The 19673-nt window shown below is 32.8% G+C and overlaps 1 protein-coding gene across 3 annotated transcripts; it reads left to right on the top strand.

Moving 5' to 3' along the window:
* The first annotated feature begins 2900 nt into the window (after positions 1-2900).
* On the top strand, positions 2901-18905 carry LOC143447399 (3'-5' exoribonuclease HELZ2-like). Of its 3 annotated transcripts, none has more exons than XM_076947482.1 (31): positions 2901-3169; positions 3393-3446; positions 3667-3901; positions 4008-4084; positions 4240-4394; positions 4566-4782; positions 5379-5565; positions 5659-5749; positions 5973-6119; positions 6304-6468; positions 6571-6740; positions 6995-7135; positions 8325-8470; positions 8657-8872; positions 9592-9706; positions 9899-10014; positions 10407-10556; positions 10698-10936; positions 11147-11296; positions 11910-12017; positions 13550-13712; positions 14052-14290; positions 14410-14535; positions 14761-14968; positions 15109-15254; positions 15342-15448; positions 16210-16356; positions 16677-16853; positions 17196-17355; positions 17689-17856; positions 18035-18905. In XM_076947482.1, exons 1-31 carry the CDS (start codon positions 3135-3137, stop codon positions 18121-18123), a joined length of 4644 nt encoding a protein of 1547 aa, XP_076803597.1. In that variant the 5' UTR covers positions 2901-3134; the 3' UTR covers positions 18124-18905. The 3 variants fall into 3 exon arrangements, with proteins under 3 accessions (XP_076803597.1, XP_076803598.1, XP_076803599.1); XM_076947483.1 differs by having other exon boundaries at positions 4569-4782; XM_076947484.1 differs by lacking the exons at positions 17196-17355; positions 17689-17856; positions 18035-18905 and having other exon boundaries at positions 16210-16366; positions 16677-16843.
* The last annotated feature ends 768 nt before the right edge of the window (positions 18906-19673 follow it).

Here is a 19673-nt window from a genome sequence, read left to right on the forward strand (position 1 = left end):
TTTGACAGATGCAAGAACAAAAAAATGTTTGCTTTGCATGCGACTTCAGATTGCAAAGTTTAATTTTTTTATTGACAACATCTTGTCGCTTGTCTCTTCCTTGTCAAAAATTTTTTTTCGTAGATTAGTCACTCGTGCGTAAATCGCAATTTGCGTTAAGAGCGCAATGCAGTTGCGGTTATTCACTGGGTCATAAAACTAATTCGTCGGACAAAATGTCGCATGGCCATGCGACGAAGATTGTTGCGATACTTCCGAAGGCACGACCACGTGTGAAAAGCGCCACTGAACGCAATGCAATGATGTGGTCGGCTCGGTAGCCGAGTGGTTCGAACGCTGACCTCGCAAGAAATGTGGCTTGTGTTCCATGTTTGTTGCCCAGTGGTGCCATACCGTTGTAATGTTCTCGAGTAAGGTGTCGTTAACGACACTTGCCTCTGCTCAGTGGACCGTCTGTTTGACATTTCTAAATTTGGCCAATACTATACAAAAAAATCAAAAAAAAACAAAATAACACCTGTGTGGCAATCGGAATTTGCAAAAGGCTATCTCGGCTACCGGGGCCCGAGCGATTAGGAATCATCGCAGTGCAAGTTGTGCGAAGACTTTCCTCAGCCCCAGTATAAAATTATCATTCTATATGGGCGTATGACTGAATCGCGCCGTGTGAAGCTGCCCTTAAACGGTTAATCCACATGCAGCAGCGCTTAAAAATTGAGCAAGGTATAAACAAGGAATCATCCCCGAGTTTAAGTCAGGCAAAAACTTTCCTCAGTCCGAGGAAAATAATTGTGATATCACACCAAATCATAATTATACCAAGGGTACCAAATACCTCAGAAATGAAGAACGAGAACAAAATAGGGAATTCCCCATGTTAGAAAAACGCTTTGGCTTGCAAGCGTTAGTACGGTAGCTTTCAATCGTTTATGATTGTCACCAATTCGTTTTGTACAGGTAGGTGTGTTCGCATCCATGTGCTGATAAGCAACTAAATGTGTACATAGCTATGAATAGTTCTTTGTTCATGTTTACATAACTATCAGTAAAATGCAAATCGTATTTTTTTAGCGGGGAAACAATGTAATTTTTGAATGTTGTAGACAGCTTGAGCTGAATGATTATTACTGAGGAATTTCTAAAAACTTTGCAAATAATGAAATAATAAATGAGAAATGATTTGAGATTGTTGCACTCAGAAATGACCGTGCAACCAGGTGTCAAAAGTCCAATGAAAGAAAACAGTTTATATACTAGATTTAGATTTTCATGTTGTAAAGTAAAGCTCCAACCTACAACTTTACAAATGTGCATTAGAAAATGTAATATTATGCTAGCATGCTTTCCTACGTTTTGGTATTGAGAGTTGTTTTCATTGTAAATTACCAAATTAAGCAATTTATTGTTTTTCTTCACGTGACAAGTCTGACCAGACTTAGGCCCTCATGCACATGTCTTTCCCTTTATCTCTCAGTTTATTATATAGCCTAATAAGCACTTTATTATAGCCTAAAAAATAATAGCACTGAAAGACGACAATAGCTCATGCCTTTTTTCTCTAGGACCGAGACTATAAACTACTAAAGAAATAGTTAAATACATGCCAAATTTGAAAAAAATATTATTTTTATTAAATTATTTTTTAGTAGGATATGTAGCCTAATGACCATACCTACTGGCCTCAGCTGATAGTTTGTAGTAGAATGTTCAAGAATAAAACAGTAGAAGCTCGATAACTAAACTTCATGAGTTAACGATAACTAATTTCATAGTTTTGACTTTTTGTCAAACCATCTCCATGCACTTTTATTTGTCATTCGATTTAATCATTTTCAATCTTGATTCCACAATCATATGATTTCAAGCTCCTTCATTTGTCTTCTACTTAAAATGCCAGCCTCTATTGGTATTCATCATAACAAAGAATGGATTTGTAGCCGATTGTATTGATTCAATCCAAACATGGTACTTATCACTAAGAGTAAAATGGCTGTTGAAAGATGAATGCATAAATAGCACAACCATAAAATCTGCAACAACTTGCAAGGTTATAAAATTGTGTTGCAGAAAACAACTTTTCTCACAACAAATGCACTGCTGACAAGAAGAAAAATAGTAACGCATTTACAACAACACACAAGTATTCCCTCATTTAATGACAATATCAGATCTGCATTATTTATTTGCAAGTATTTTGTTAAAAATTGGTGCCAATAAACAGTCAGCACAATATATGTACACATTGTTATTGTTAGTTGAAGTCAAGATTAGATTAGATGAAAGCAATCATTTCTATTATTCACTTCTCTTTTTGAGCATTTTTGCATCAATTTTATTGTTGTTCTGTTTTTACTTTTCTTATATACGCACGCTATTCGCTTCCCCTTATGGGCATTGTTGCGTGAAGTTATGTTTTTATCTTTTTTTATGGATACAATCTAGAATAATAAGTTTTTTGTTCCTTTGTTTATCTTTATGATTATTTTTATTTTTGCTTCGCTATTTTTTGTGATAGACTTATTGACATGATTTTAAAGACATGTTAATGCAACCGGAATATTTACATAATCAATTCTCAGGTTCTGATAAACACATGAACATTTAACATTGAGCAGCAAAATTCTACTTACTACAATAGGTCATTGCAGCAATGATTTTGATTGAGACCATACCTCCATTAAGGGTATTTCACATCTGTAATAATTGAAATAGACAGAGAAAAAATGATTTAAAGAAGATAGGAATTGTATTTTTTATACTTTTTGAGACTAGTTTAAGTTTTTAACTCATCTAGTTTTTGTTATGTAATATTTCAAAATCTTTGAATTTTGACTGTATGATCGATTTTAAATGCAACAATGTAAAGTTATTTTAGGGTGTTTTAAATTATTTTTCAGATTTTAGAACCACCATTTTTTAATTTCAAAATCCTGTCATGCTATAGCCCACCCAAGTTGTCAGTAAAAATTAAAACTGTTCCTACTTTGGTGAGGCTGAGATTTTTGTATTTTGCCTTTAACTGTTACTGACTTTGAATCAAAGGTGGTAGTGTGAGCAAGCCTGAACTTCAACCCATACTATCAAGAGATGGAGTTGCAAAACTTTGCTTTGTGAAAAACACCAGATACCGGAAAATGGACTTCAAAAAAACCAAACGCAAGCTTGCTGGGTAGGCCTTAAGCTACAATATCTTGCTGTTATGATATAGACAAAAAGCATAATCTTCACATTCTAGTTTTTTGATTCTTGCGACTTTTTATGATAAGTAAGCCCATAAAAATATAACCAACTAATATTTGAAGTTATAATGTAGTCAGACTATACTACTAATTTTGTATATATCTGCATTGTTATTTAAGTTAGTGGCAAGAGCATGTTTTTTCCATTTTTAGGCTCTTTACACTTTCAGACGACCCAAATGAACCAGACGAGGATGTTATCCCTTGGTGAGAATTAAGAAATGTTTAAACAAATGGCTAAAAATTTTGAAATATTTTTATACAAGCAAACAAGTTTTGTTACATGCATTATTATTAAGATTTATTATGAACATAATGTTTATAAAGTAATAAATGAATGAATGTTGTTTACATGTAGTTAAAGTGATTTTGTCCTGATAAACTACAATTTAATATAAGCTGCAGTGACAAGCCTGTGCTTATACAGGGATCAAACAGAAGTTACTGCTTCAATCTATAAAAAATATTCCATTAAAAAGCTTGAGCAAATGCTGAATGATGAACCTGATAGATATAAGAAGTGTAGATTGGAGAGACTGGAACATTTTCTCGGCACAGCTGTTATTCTAACATACGGTGGAGCTGAATATGGAAAGAAAATTGAAGTCAGCACTAAACGAAACCTTGGTCGATCTTTTAATGGCGACATCGTTGTGGTTGAGGTAACAGTGATCTGCTCTAGTATATCATCATGTTAGTTTCAAAATCATCCACCGGTTTTCATCGCTTGTAAAAGGAATATATCTAACCTTTTTACTGCTTTTAAAGATAACTGCTCGAAGTAAACCAAGTACTTCCCACGGAGAATCAAAGTTGGCTGGAAGAGTTTTAGGAGTGTTGGAGAGGTATGGTAGCAATTGTAGCGCAAATGTAGCAATAAACTGTTAATTATGCCATGATAGAATTGCAATTCACTATGAAACTTGAATTCTATTCTAGGGAAAGATTGATCTTGAAATAGTTTCAGCTTATGTATTATTAAACTTGCAAACCATCACAGAAAAGAAGACATTTACAGTAAAATATTCATCTGCCGTCTTGACGAGTTTATGAGGATGGTTCCAATTGATGAGAATTATGTTAAGTTTTACATCAAACATCCATACTATCAGATAAAAGCAAAAAAAGTACATTTCTACAAAAGATCACAATTAAGTAAGCCAAAAGTACAATATTTTGTTGAAGATGGTTTAACGATTTTTTGCGACTTTCTGATGAAAAAAAAGTGATGATTTCTTGACATATTTTAGCATATTGCATACCTTGGCTTAAAACAACGCTGATGATCAAGCTAAAAGATTCAAATTCGGAATATTACTGTATTAGCAGGGAAATCCACAGATAATGAAATTGGTCTGGAACTGAAACACTCCAAACCTGTAGATCTGCATGCAAGTCACCACCAGGAGGCAGATTTGTACAGTGTTCGATACATGAAGTGGTCATGTAATCGTTTTTATCCATTTGGATATGTAGAAGGCAAGTTTGCTGCAGGGAAATTAACAATTTTTGATGTGAGATACAGGGCACCAGGATGTCACAGGTAAGTTTCTTTTATAATGGTAAATAATATAAATCTTACAATCTAAGATTACTTAGCCATTGAATAATCTGGACAAATTTTTTTTATTAAGAATCCCAAGAAATGAACAAAAGTAAACAATGCACATGTAACTTTCTCGTTTATTCAGACTAACCTCCGCTTAATATGAACAATGATATACATGCATTTGAATGATTTGCACACATATTGAGGGTTACAATGAAATAACAATGCTACTGTATTAATGAAAGCAAGATAAGCCGACTTTACCGCCTGTTAATGAACATTGGACAGTTTTAAATACAGTATTGTTGAGTTATGGCATTTGCTGCTTAATGTATGTATTTTTCACGCGCATAAATGATCCTTTACCAGGCTTAAGTGTTGCTTTTAAGGACGGCTGTATTGCCTACCTAACCTACTACCCTTTTAAAGTACAACAATAAAGTTAGGCTAATTAGCCACTTGTGGCACATCTTTCAATAATTTGGACCTGCTTGTTTCCCTGCTTAGCTCAGACAAACGCACCCGGGCCCGGATAAAGTGCCCGGATAAAGTGGAGTTGACTGTATATCAATTTTGTTTACAATTATAAGGAATGAAATTACAAATGAAGCAAAAAAGCAAATAGCAGCACTCAAAATAAAAAAAATAATCTCCATTACGAAGAAAAGAGATGATTTGACAAATCTTTTCACTTTTACCATCGATGGAGAAAATACAAGAACATACGATGATGGTTTTAGTGTGGACGAATGCAAGGGCCATGAAAACTGCTGGAAGGTAAATAAACTTAGATAAAATGACAGTAAAAAAGAAGCAAGCAAAGCTTAATCAACTTTTAAGTTTTCTAATTTCAACATATTTTTGTCCAAGGTTGGAATTCATGTAACAGATGTTACTTCATTTGTACCTGAGGACAGTGAATTAGATAAGGAAGCAGAAAAACGTGCATCATCGTTTTTGGGTTGGATTCTGTATTTTGTTTGATTCTGTTGGGTTGGATTCATATCACTTTTTAAAAAAATTTCGACTGGCTGGGCTTATACACTATAAACAGCAGTTCGATGAATAATATCTATGACTATTACTCACATGTATTACAGCAAGCTTTTTAATGTTGAATCACAATCCATGAAACTCTAATCATACCTTTAGTTTAAACTATATATGAATCATTCTAACTGAAGGAAACAATACGGATAAGGGCAAAATGCTACCACAACCAATTAATGAAGAATGCAGTTTGATAAGTGGAAAAGAACGTTCAGCTGTGTCATTCTTTCTGCATTCAAGTCAACCACCATTGTGTATCTATTCCAGTTATGACATGGATGGTAGGTCTTCAAATAAGATCACTTCTTCAACACTGTGTAATCTCAGAACTGGTTTACATCTTTATCATATGCAGATTAATTATTATTACAAGAAAAACCATACCAGAGTGAAACATATGCAAACAATTGTCCTGAATTAATTGTACCTTGAAGACATGTTCATTATTTTAAATGCTACTTTAAGTTACCGAAGAAGCAGAGTACAAATCCCTGAAACCACAGTTAACAAAGATACAAATGAAAAAAAATTTAACATTCTCTGAAGCTCAAAATTACTTAAACAAAGAAATGGATTTTTTGTATGAAGCAAATGATTTAATTGTAAACGCACACCTGTATCAGAAAATGGGTAAGTTTATAAAGATTATTGAAGTAAACCGTTTTTGCATATTGATTTTTGTGGCTTTGATTCATAAGCTAAATTTTCTCTTTTGCTTTCCTTTGTTTGCAGATAAGCTTTGGACAATAATGTGGGAACTGCGTGTGCTGCGCTTGGGTGCAGCTGCTTTCTACAAAGAACCAGAAGATGGTGTTAATGATTGGCACAATGTCTGTATGGCTCAAATTCTAGTTGAAGAGGCAATGATAACATACAACTCTTGCATGGCCTATTATATGAAAGTAAATTGGCTGTTTTTTAGTGTTTCTGATGATTATACTAGAAATAAAGATACATACAAAAAATTCATTGACTCCTCAAATGTGAGTTCTACACTACTAATCTTTTATACAGCAATAGGCTTATTTAGTTTTGTACTCAATGAAATAGTCACAATGTCATGTATAGAATGATAGGCCAATAACAGAAGTCTTTGTAGACTCTCCTGTAGACTTAATTTGAACAAAAACTGACATAACATCAATGTATATATTAGAATTCCGATGAATCTTTTATTGGAAGAGCTCTGAAAGAACCAAACCCTGCTGATGTTGAAATATGGAACCCTTCTGTTCTCTCTCTGTATCAAATATCTTTCTATGAGTTTATCAATAGCCAGAGAAGAAATGAGATAAAAGTATGTTTCTAGTTTATTTAAACTACCTGCCATATACATCTCTAGTACGACCTTTGTAGGTGCAATTACTCACATTATAGAAACCTAGCACCTACCTTGCTAAGCTATTGTTTTAATTCCTTTATGGAAGAATTGAGTGCTGTTTGATTAATTATAATGAACAATAACAAATAAAAGGCAAGACAAAAAACGTCCAAGTGCAAAACAAAACGAACATGGAAAATATTATAATACCTTTCCTTTCGTAAATTGCAACCAATCCTGAAAGTAAGGCTTAGTACAGTTTTTAGGCCTGTTTTGTAAGATAAATCCTACCTCGAAATATGCTAGATAGGGCTGGGTATTTAGTCGATTTTCTTTAGCCATTAACCGGATGGCATAGCCGTTAATTGTCAAGTCACATTGTTAATTGCAGGCAAAAGTACTATTTATTTTTAAGAAATGTTTTGAAAAACGTTGTATTAGCAATTTCTGCCATGCCAGATCAAAAAGCTTATCAAGAAAACAAACTATTTAAGAATTAGAATTATTAATGGAGCAGCAAATTTAAGTGAATCAATAGATTACCAAAAATTTTGCTCAAAATTTTCTCTTACATGTACGTTTAAGGCTAATGGCAAACAAAAAATTTAACTGAGCAAAGAGCTTTCAGCCGCTGACGGCTGTTAGCCGGCCAAATTTTCCCAGCCTTAATGCTAGAAGACAGCAAGTAGCAGTCTGAATTCTTGATATGGTGTTGTGTAGTGCTTTCTAATCTCTTTTCTGCTTTTTAGTTACCACAACGCTTTTAGCGTATATATTCGTAAATGCTGTAGCATGATACACATTTCCAAGAAAATAAGTGAAAGCTGTTGTTTAAACTTTAAACCACTTCCTTAAAAAAGGCCAAGAAACTTTTTAAGAGCAAAAACGTTATTAAATCCCAAACATTTGTTGTAACATTGTTTTGTAACATTTGTTTGTTACAAAACACACACAAGAAGCTTCTTAACTGGAACTGAACTAAGTTTTATTTAAATGTTACAATAAATACTCGTACTTATATAACATTCCATGAAATCGTCTGAAACAATATGAGCAAAGACTGAGTAAATACTTACTTTGAGTATTAAGCACTTAAGATGAACATATTATTCAATTTTCTAGTAAATTAGTAGCAAAGTAACTTCAGGAGAATATAAATTTTTAGAAAACTTCACTTGAAACAACCATGCCTGTGTCTAGTGAGGTGTGGGAGATCATTGAAGATGCTCTAAATAATGATAAAGTGGAAACAGCAGTGTTGCTGGCTTGCTGTGATGACAAGCAACCTATGTTAATCCCTGGTTTGAATAGGTATGCTTTGCTTGTTACATCACTCACAAGATGAAGAATTTAATTTTCATGATCTCTTAATAATTTGAAAACAGAACCTGTAATTACTCTATTGAGAAAAGTGGAAAGTAATCTTTAATTGAGTTGATTCATATTTGGAATAATTCGCTTCATCTTTAGATGTTGTCTTACTTATTAATTATTTAGATTCAAGGCAATAACACAAATAGCTGAGTGCAGATCGATGAACCGAGATGACAATACAACTCACTTTTTGCTGCGTGTAAAAGCATACGCTCACTGTTCTTCCCCACTGCGCCGATATGCCGACATTGTCAACCAGCGCATAGTGGTTGGGTTACTATGCAGCAGAAAAGTAGAAGACAAGAACTCTTATCATGTTCCAGAAGACATCGCAAAAAAGTACGGAGAAAATTTTGACACATCGAATATTAGAGTACAATAATCCCAAAGTTGTGTAAATTCACTAACAAAATAACGAAACAAGGAAACTGCTGAATGTATTTTTAAATATAGTATATAATTGAGAGTCTAATAGACAAATCTAATAGACAATTTAATAAGTCTAAAAATATTTTCCAAAGCACGAGCTAAGGGATCCAGGGAAAGTTTTCGGGTAATTAGGTTGAAAATTTTGATTTGCTTTCTTTTTTGATTTGTTAAATATTTTTCACAAATTACTGTAGCTGTCCAAGCCAGTGAGGATTTTGAACTGGTCGTTGAATGAATAGTAAATTAATGATAATGGTCATTGTGACATCATATGGCATATTAACAATGAATACTGTTGTGATGCCAAATGCAATATGTAAGCTCTATATATAAGGCATGATGGTAGTTTTGTGTTGGAGAGGCAGGATAAGACTGCAAAAAGTTAATCAGCCCAGTGAAATTTAGCAAAAGGCTTGTTGTATAGCATAACTATATCACCATATCATCTTAGTACTTGATCCATAAAAATAAAAGCTTAAAGAATTTGAAAAACTTTGATATAGCGGTTTGTAGAATTTGCAATTTATTTTTAAGGGGTCTGTACCAGAAAAAGATTGAAAACCTCTGAGCTGTAATGTAAAACAAATTGCTGGCTTCAGCAGCATATAATAAAGGTTTGTTTTCTTTAGGGTTCATGAGTTGTCACAAAGAGAGGAAAATGCCATTAATTACGAGAGGGCTTTGCGTTGCTTTCATTCAGAGAAAACATTTTCTGCTAAATTTTGTGAAGGTTTTCTCACAAAGGTATTTTGGAATTTTTAAAATTTGTTTGTTTCTTATTATTTGTTTAGTACCGGTAAAGCTTTCCTTAATGTAAAATGTGAAGTTTGGTGTAAGTAGCATTAACGTAAGACTATTGTCAACAACTAGATTAGAGAAGAGCTACTAGATTCAATAAGTGGACTTTAAATAGCAGGTATTGTTTTTTTAAGAAAGATTGACGACGTATTATTCTCAGTAACGTTTCCATCCTTGTCACGCACATATCGAATTTCAGCAGCAAACATTGCTCTGTTTCAGACAAACAATACAAAATTCATTTGGAAATTTAGGTATCACTTTATCATTTACTTTTTGCATTTAGTATATAAATTTTCTTTATTCTTTTCTTATTTAGCATATAAACATAAATTTAACTTATGTTGTTTGAGCTTACAAATTAAAATCTTAAACAATAAATGCATAGCTTATGTCATCAAAATATATTCCATAGTGTATGTATAGTCATTTGATAATTTCAGAAACAGGCTTTAACTTAATCATAATTACTTGAACTTAAAAATTCTGATTGCAATTTACTATTAAGATTTCAAGGATTTAAGTTTAGGAAAATCTAAATCTTATCTGTTACAAGTTGTCTCCAGTCAATTTCCCACATTAAGTGCATTTAATTCTACTATTAAAGTTACGTTTTTCTTAATTATAGCTTACTCATTTTATACAGGTCATATCATCATGGAGGTCGCAAACATTATATGAACTTTGGTGGAGGCATAGCTATAGCAACAAACAAATGGAAAGGACTTCTTTCACTACTTGAGTGTGATTTACTTTTACAAAGGAAAAGAAGTGATGTGAAAAATACCCTCTTAGAGTAAGTTGTTCTAATTATTGATATTTTATTTTGCAGTATCAATTTTTATTTAGTGAAGCCGTTCAACAAAAATGTTAGGTTGTAAAATCCTAAACATTGCAAATAATAAGAAGGATAATAAACATTTCTTTCATGTCATAGCATCATTGCCAATGTGGAACATATGCCAGTGAACTCAACTGCCGCACAATCAACCTTAAATCATTTCTTCAAACTGGAGATTGACATCAAACTACAACCTCTTCATTTCCAGCTTTCCAGGGGTGTGGAATGGGGAATACCCACCTTAGTCCCACAACTTGTGCATCTTAATGACCAGTTTGATGTTTGCTTACAACATCGACGTCATGTAGATGTGTTTGAGATACATAGGCCAGCAGGTAAATTTACCATGATTGCTTAGAATTTAATTTGCTATTGTACATTTAATTGTTGTGTTTGTGCAAGTATATTGTTGGGTACTGCCATTTTTTATTGACTACTACAGATATCTAAAAGGTTAGCTGGTATAAAGTTTACTTTCAGTTAATCTTTTGCTCCATTGAAATTTGTGTTTGTTTTATTGAGATTTCATTTGCATGTTTCTCTAGAAAAAAAGCTGAAATTTAAAAATATGAAACTGAAATACTATCATGACCACTGGGTATCACTTGTTCGACTTGATGGCCAATACTCTGCAGTTCATACTCTCAACTCAATATATTTAAATTCAGTTGATGTGGCATTGGAAGTTAAAAATGGTATATTGAAAGCAGAGTCATAACCAAGTCATCAAACTCGAGTCACAAGTCAAGTTTTTTTGTAGAAGTGACTTGAATCAAGCCAAGTTATTTAATAAATACGACTTGGGTGAAATCAAGTTATTTCATATCTAAAACCAAGCCATATGAAAAGCAAACATACCATTTTTGTCAACAAAAAACGTTTGGAGTTTTTTTCATTTGCTGCGTTCGTAGCTGCATATGCGTTTGTAGACAAAAAACTTTATTTAAAATTACATATTGATATGTTTGGAGAAAGAAAAAAAGTTTGTTTTAGCTTAACGCTGAAACCTAATCAACAAGAACAGCCTCGAGTCAAGTCATGTTTGTAATTTCATAGAGTGGGACTCAAGTCAAGTCTTATCAAAAATTGACTCCGAGTCACTGACTTCATTCGTTACGACTCTGGTTGAAAGAATGTCTCTTGCTAATTTGTGGATAATATTCCTACCAGTAGTTTCTATATTCCTAGTATAGACAATCCTATTTTAGAGTTAAAGTTTGAAGTTTCCAACATTCTTTGTTAATTAAAATCATGTGTCAATTTGTATTACAAAAACCTTCATCAGCAATAACAGATTTGCAATTTTAGATCAAATCATGGGTTGTTTTATGCTGGAAAAGATTTTTTGTCAAGAGCGGTTCATTTATTTCCATGAAGGTGATCTCCTTTGTTTGCGGGAACAACAGTCTTCTTCAGGTTTTAAATCATTAGATTAATTATGTGTTGTTGTGGATACCTTCTAGTAATTTAAATATATACGAGAAAAAGATGATATAAAATGTAGAACATTATGCTCGATTTCAGCAATAGTACATAATGTATATATATTTGCAACTGTAAGTTTGTAGTTTTGATGCAATTTAATCAAACTGAGCTTGGTAGCGTGGTGAAAAGCAATTATACTATGTATTTCCATCCATGTTTAGTAATTGGTTGGACTAATTCAGCAGCTGCGTACATCAAAGTAATGAAAAAACCAATATTGATCAATAACATATGGTAAAAATTCCTTGCTAGTTATAGTGTTTCTACTTTTATAGTTTTGATATTATTAAAATAAATAAATGGTGTTGTATTGTAATATATAAATACTGGAAATAAAGGACTTCTTTAAAATAGGCACTAAGAGACTTTGTAAAAGTCAAAAAATATAAAATCCTGTTTTGTTAAAAAACTGCCAACAGATTGTTGAAACAGGTATTTTCACGTACTTGCCCTCCAAATTTAACACTTTACCAACAAAAAAAATACCAAATATTATAGCTTTGTTTTTGCTTAGACATAATTTAAAATATTTTGAAATATGGCATTAATGTTTCCCTAATGTAAATTTAGAGAGCAATTTTTGGAAACATACAAAACTTTTTATAAAATTACCTATTTTTAATGTGGTTAACCTTGTACCTTGGTATAGGACAGGGGTGGCCAAACTGCGGCTCTCGAGCCGCATGCGGCTCTTTGAGCCTTTAATTGCGGCTCTTTAATGAATTTGCATTGTTGAATTAGACATGCATTTTCCCGGTCTAGACGAGTTGTTTCATCAGATTATGAAACAATGCGTTCTATCACACGTAGTAACAATGGACTCATTGTTAGTAATAATCAAATTACACTCCAAAAAGGACATTATTGTACAGAAGTGTGCTAACTTGTACACTGTAGTTAAGTAAACTGTCAGTTTGAAGCTGTACCTCAGGGCTGACCTAGTTTTAAGTCTCGGTTACGGTTACACTAATAATTGCAAAAAGAGTTGGTGAAGCCCAGGTGGAGACTCATAGTATCACCACGCAGCACTAATGTTTATCAATAGCTTCACTTCGTTGTGAGTGAATAAATTCGTATTTTTTATTGTGTTTGTGTTGCGGCTCTTTTAAAGCTCGAATTGGTAATATGCGGCTCGAGCATGAAGCAGGTCTGGCCACCCCTGGTATAGGATGTTTGTAATAAACTCTATCCCCATGGTTCAGAGTTTTTCTTGCAGGGCATAAAAGTTTATTAGTGAAACAAAACAAAATATTTTAATAATCGATGTTATTTTTAATATTTATTGCAAAACTAAAAAGTAAAATCTTTAATATCTATTATATGACATGAAAAATTTAGCATTTTGCATTTAGTTACTTTTATATCTTTACAACAGGCAAGTAGGCTACATTTTTTATCAAAAAATTATCAAAACAATGCTACTGAGCAAAGCATGTTGCTTAACCTTAGATTTTGTTTGAAAGGCAATGTATGGATTGCACATGCTGTAATCAACGAAGTCAAGAATGATTTTTCAACAACTAAGGTCACATTCACTGTATCCAAGTATCACACAAATGGTTTGCCACCACCACCACATCCACAACAAATGATGTGTGAAATAATCTCGTTGGATATTTCACATAGGTTTGTTAACTTTAGTAGCGATTTGAATCCAGAAAATGAGCTTTTAGTATAAAAAGTATAAATGCATTGAACAAAATACCTGCAAAGGCAATACATAAGCTTAACTTATAGCTTAGCTTCTTAAAAAAGTTGTGGTAAGTTGTAAACCAAATGCTTTTCTTACTATTTACAGTGGCAGTTTCGTAATATTTTATGCTGCCAAAAGAGATAAGTTTTAGGGACGACATATATCATAAAAATGATATTTATTGCTGGCATGCAAATGGAAAATTATAATTTTATCGAAAAATAACTTAAAGTTTACGCGAAATTATTTTACATGACCCTCTTATATTGCAGGAGAATGATCAAAGCTCTGCATTCTTTGCACAATCCAGATCAATCTGCATTGATTGAAGACATATGTCTTAATACACTAACTCAAGAACATATGAAATCTGACATTCGTGTTGATCGTGTAATAAATTCCATCGGTAAAACGCGTCTTGAAGCATTAAATGTTGATCTAAACGAAGAGCAAATAAAGAATATAAAAGTTGCATTGAAAAACAGGCTAACAATTATACAGGGCCCACCAGGTTAGAACCTTTCTAATAACTCAATGTTTAGAACATGTGTAGCAATATAGCAATAATTGTGATTCCATGGTTTTAAGGTACCACTATTGTCATAAATGTTGCACTTTATTTTGCTACAGGTACAGGAAAATCACTTATGGGTGCCCATTTAGCTTATTACTTTTGCAAAATCAATAAAGTCATGATGAGGAAAACAAAACTGCTTTACTGCGGCCCATCAAACAAATCTGTGGATGTAGTCGCAGGTGAAGTAACCAAATCGTTTGAACAATGTGTTTAATTTTATAAGTTTGTTTTGTCATACGTTACATTTTACAATGATATCATATGCAAACAACACTACTAATGCTTTGCAAGAAATTAACCCATTAATTATATATCAACAGTTAAATTGTTAATTAAAGCATTACTAGCCATTGGCATATTTTACTTCGACAGAACGCAATAAAATTCTACATTTTCTTACTCAGAATATTTAATGAAGACGAAATCATTGAAAATAGTAAGAGTGTATGGAAATATTTTGGAGGAACTGGATTTCCCGATTCCAAATAAACCAAAGTTGTTTGGTCTTTCTGAAAACCCAACAGATCCAAAGTTACGTCCATTTGCTTTACATCATATCATCAGAGAAGAAGGAAAACCATTTGCTGAAAAGCTTCAGCACTTCAATCAAACGTTTGTTAACATTGAATTGGATTTGGTATTTGGATTGATAATTTGATTAAATTTTGACTTTGTGTGGTACCATCACCTTAATCATATTTTGCATGAAATGTTTCAAAGCTTTTTCATTAAACAATATAATGTTTTTCAAGGTTTGCTGAAGCAATGGTGGATCCAAACAAAGCTGACTGCATTAAACTTCAGACATACCAAGAATATGACAAATTATTGAAAGAAGCCAAAGAGGCAGAGCTCAAGGACAAAGACATTGTCCTCTGCACATGCATTGCTGCAGGAGGTATTGCAAACATTTCTTAATTACTGCAGTTTTGATGACTGACGATCATGGATTTGTGCTTTTAATAAGCTTCATTTCCACTTGAAGGTCCACTGCTGTCAGGCTTAACATATGCACAGTGCATCATCGATGAATGTGGGATGTGCTCCGAACCTGAATGCCTTGTACCACTGGTGGCTGCAGCAAAGACAGAGGCAACAGAGCTTGAACATTTGCACTAATAGCAAATTATACATACATTTTGTTTATAGTATTACAGCATTGTGATATTTACCATGTGGTAAATGGTAAATCTTATAAGTAGGGTGATTATTTTTTGACCTAAAAAACGAAAGTTTTTGATCTAAAAATTGAAAATTTTGACAAATTTTGACATTAAAAAACTTTCTTTTGACAAATTTTGACATATGAAGAACTCAAGTAGTGAAATTACGCATTATTGTACAAAAAGTTAAAATTTATTGTAGTAAATAAGTGCAAAAATGTGAACACCGACCTAGCCTATTCTGAAAAAGGAAATGAGCTAATTACAAATCACTGCCAAAAAAACTGCAACTAAGACACAACAAAAACTGTTCAATACATTTGTCTAAACTAAAGATACATGAAGTTATTGAACTATCTAAAGCAGAACCGAAGGAAGAGCTGATTCACAATAAGTAGACAATGGGCCATTTACAACAATATAAAGTAGGCTACAAGGTGTACAATGTAAAATGACAAGTTCACCTACAGTGCAACCTCTAAGACACCACGAAAATGCAGTTTGTAAACAATTTTGACTTGTAAAAAATTTTGACTTAGTAAACAATTTTGACATTTTTTGACCTAATGCTGTAAATTTGACAAATTTTTGACTTGTTTTGACAAGTCAAAAAACAATCGCCCTACTTATAAGTGTTTTTATTTTGTACTTAGATATAAGTTTGCTTTCACAAAATGCTGTTGCTCATAGGAACATCTACAAGTGACACTCATAGGAGATCACAAACAACTGCAACCCATTGTTATTTGTCATGAAGCAAAGCGTGGGGGATTGGATAAATCTTTGTTTGAGAAACTCAGTGAACATGCTCTAAAGCTCACGAGACAATACAGAATGGTATTAAAAAGTAATTATCTCTCAAAAGGAGAGCCTATTCTAACAAAGTTAAAATTTTTGTTTCTTATTCTTGTTATTTAAACACTAACTGTAACAATATTAATCAGAAAATAGAGTAACGTTGTAAATTGCACAACAATATAACTGAAGCTATCTACGTTCATTAAGAATAATTTTTACATATTTCTCCAATGTGCTTATTTTGTAGAGCATAATGGTTAAAACTAAAACGGAATTTTTTGTTTTGAAACAAAGTTGCTTTAGCAACGCACTTGGATTTTAAGAAGCCATGATAGGTTATTATTGTTGTTTATGCAAAGCATCCAGGTATCTGTGAATTTCCGTCAAAAGAATTTTATGGTGGTGAATTAATAACTGACCAATCAGTTGAACAAAGATCTGTGGTTGTTGATCCAATTAAGTTTTACCATGTCAATGGTGAGGAAGAAGAAGACAGCAGCAAATCCAAGTTTAACACAAAAGAAGCTGAGCTTGTGGTTGGTTTATGTATCTATGTAGCTACATAATTAATTGTATACACCAACTTGGCAATGAATTCCACCTGATCAAGTGAGTTGTCAGTACTCTGCTGTTCACCAGCTCAATTCAATTTTTTGGGAAGATTTTTATTTAAAATGTGTTAAACAGTTTTCTTCTAATGGAACCGGTCACTATGCTCATACAAAGCTTTCTTATACGTTTGTTTGAGCCACCTTTTGACATGGTATGCGAATACTAATGAATAATACATGTACAACATCGAAAAAGCTGACAAATGTGAGAACTGTACTTCAACAAGTTGTTATGATATAATAGTATATTTTTTGGATGTTTTACAGGCTATTCTGACTGAAAAATTTTTGAAGAAATTCCAGGCTAAAGACATCATGATATTGACACCGTATCTTGCTCAGTGTAGCAAAATACGAGAAATAATCAAAAAGAAACTAGGTGTCATGGGTCACAAAATTCATGTTGGCACTGTTGTTACCAGCCAAGGTTTTATTTGTTTGTTTTATTTGTTTCTTTGACAAAAAGGTTTTAGTGGAATTGTTTTTTGGGGTGAATTATCGGTAAATAAAGCGGTTTAGATTTTTTTTCAATTTTTTCTGTTGAATGTGAATCGTCTTTGTGAGTTTTTTTTATCGGGCATAGGGCGCTGTTCAAATGTTTATTATTATTTGGGAAAAGTTAAAGTGGTTTGTAAATAGTTTAGAAATATTTCAACCGCATCTTTCAATTAATCAAAATAAGGGACTTTTATATGACAACAATATTTACCTCTCCAACAATATGCTTTTTTCTTTAATAACTTTTCGCATATCTACTCAGGAAGCGAAGCCGATTACATTCTTTTATCCATGGTTCGTTCCAACCAGATGTTGCCCCTAGAAGAAGACCCAGAAACCGCCTGGGTGTTCAGAAATATTGGATTCGTATCAGATGATCACCAGATCAATGTAGCAATTACTCGTGCTCGATTGGCCCTAAGAATAGTAGGTGAGCAAATCATGTTATCATCACGTGACCTAATAAATCATTATCATGCGTGCATACAAAGTATTTTGCGTGTTGTTGTCAAGGCTGTAAATTATATTAATGAGACAAACCTGTATTTAGAACAAATGTTAAGATAATCGATGTAATTTGATTTATTCTCTATTGTATTTGGTGGAAGGAAACAAAGATTTACTTTGCAAACATCCCACATGGAAACACTTGGTGACTCACTACAGAAAAGAAAAGGCTGTTGAAGAATGCAAATAAAGAAAAATGGAATACATGCATCGAAGAGTAGTGAACTTTATAGTAGCTCACGTAACTATCATTTTGCTATCTAACTTTTCATGATATTTTGAAAATGCACAATCAGGATATTTTTTCATTCGTTGCACTCATATGCCTATATCATCGTAATAATTATACGTTTTACTTTTCCCATTTCTGTAAAAACGTTGTGATTTTTAATTTACTCATTCGTTTTATCCACGGAAGTAATAATATAAGGTATAGTAATAGTAATAGTAATAAGGTATTGAAAGGCAAAAATTTTAGTTTCGTTATTGCTTTTTACGATTACTTTAAATAGCATGTTAATTTTATCCCTATAACAGTTTCAAGATCGTTATTATACATTTAATTTTTAGATTTTTTATGTTGTGCTTGTTTGCTAAATATTTATCAAGCAAAGTTGTTTTAAAACTAATGTTTAATTTTTCCTGCAATTTGTATAAAGCCCGTTGCCCAACATCTCAACCAATGTAAGATATAAACAATACATAACATCTGCACTTGCACTGGGTTATGCGCAGTTTACCATTATATATCAACTATTTTACACGGAGTATTAAATTATTTTTACAACCGTGAACTCGATGATCTATTTTTGCAACGTTACTTACGTAATAAAATATTCTACCAACCATCATTCCTGTTACAGTAATGCGCTGTTTTCTTTTCAAAGTTTTGTACACTATCTGTCAATGATTTTTCCTTGTATTTGAATATATGTGTCAAACATTCACAGCATACTATTAAATATACTATTAAAAGTATTTTCTGCAAATGAAAAAATCTTCTCAAGACGTGATTTCCGTCAATATGCACAGTTTTACAAAGTTAGTGGGTGTTGTAGGCGCGAACTATGATGGAGTCAGTTAATTTTCGCGTTTGGCCATCCCGTCCAAAATGCACACAAAAATGTGCGGGTTTTGGTTATGCTTCACGTGTATTGTGCGAGCCTGAAAACTGCTACTATATTATAGAATTGTGCTTTAATGCCACCAACACATTTCCATTCTTAAAATTATTATTAGAAATTTTGATCTCATTTGGCCCTCCCATATCGCTGCGCTCGGGGATACATGTCTTTACTTGGCGGGACATCATCGAATAAATAATTGTCATAATTGGGCAAAGTGATCTTTGGCAATGCTTCAAATACACCATAAGCTAAACACTTACGAATTTACAGAAAATACAAAACAAACAACGCTTAGAATGCTAATTTATAAAAAGTGAAGAATTGTGCAGTGCTTAATTACTGTTAACCTTTGAAGGTTTGAAATTGTTATTACGCATTTCTGATAACAGTTAATTCATATTGCTGTACAGTAAACAAAAATAGTAATTCAAAGCTTTCCCATAATGTACTATTTTTCAAAAACAAGGGATCAAACTTGCCATAAAATCAATTTACCAGCGCATTGGGTTATTGTTATATAACTTATTAAAAATAGCAACTTATACTATATTGTTTTTTTTTTCATTAACTGTGCGGACCGATAGTGTAGTTGTCCAATAGTGTCATCTTCCAA

The sequence above is a fragment of the Clavelina lepadiformis genome, chromosome 2, assembly GCF_947623445.1.
Source record: "Clavelina lepadiformis chromosome 2, kaClaLepa1.1, whole genome shotgun sequence".
NCBI lineage: Eukaryota > Metazoa > Chordata > Ascidiacea > Aplousobranchia > Clavelinidae > Clavelina > Clavelina lepadiformis.

Coding starts and splice junctions, on each gene's coding strand:
- LOC143447399 (XM_076947482.1), top strand. CDS start 3,135: ATGGACTTCAAAAAAACCAAACGCAAGCTTGCTGG. Junction 10,937..11,146: donor TGAGATACATAGGCCAGCAG/GTAAATTTACCA, acceptor ATGTTTCTCTAG/AAAAAAAGCTGAAATTTAAA. Junction 14,969..15,108: donor CTTCAGCACTTCAATCAAAC/GTTTGTTAACAT, acceptor ATGTTTTTCAAG/GTTTGCTGAAGCAATGGTGG.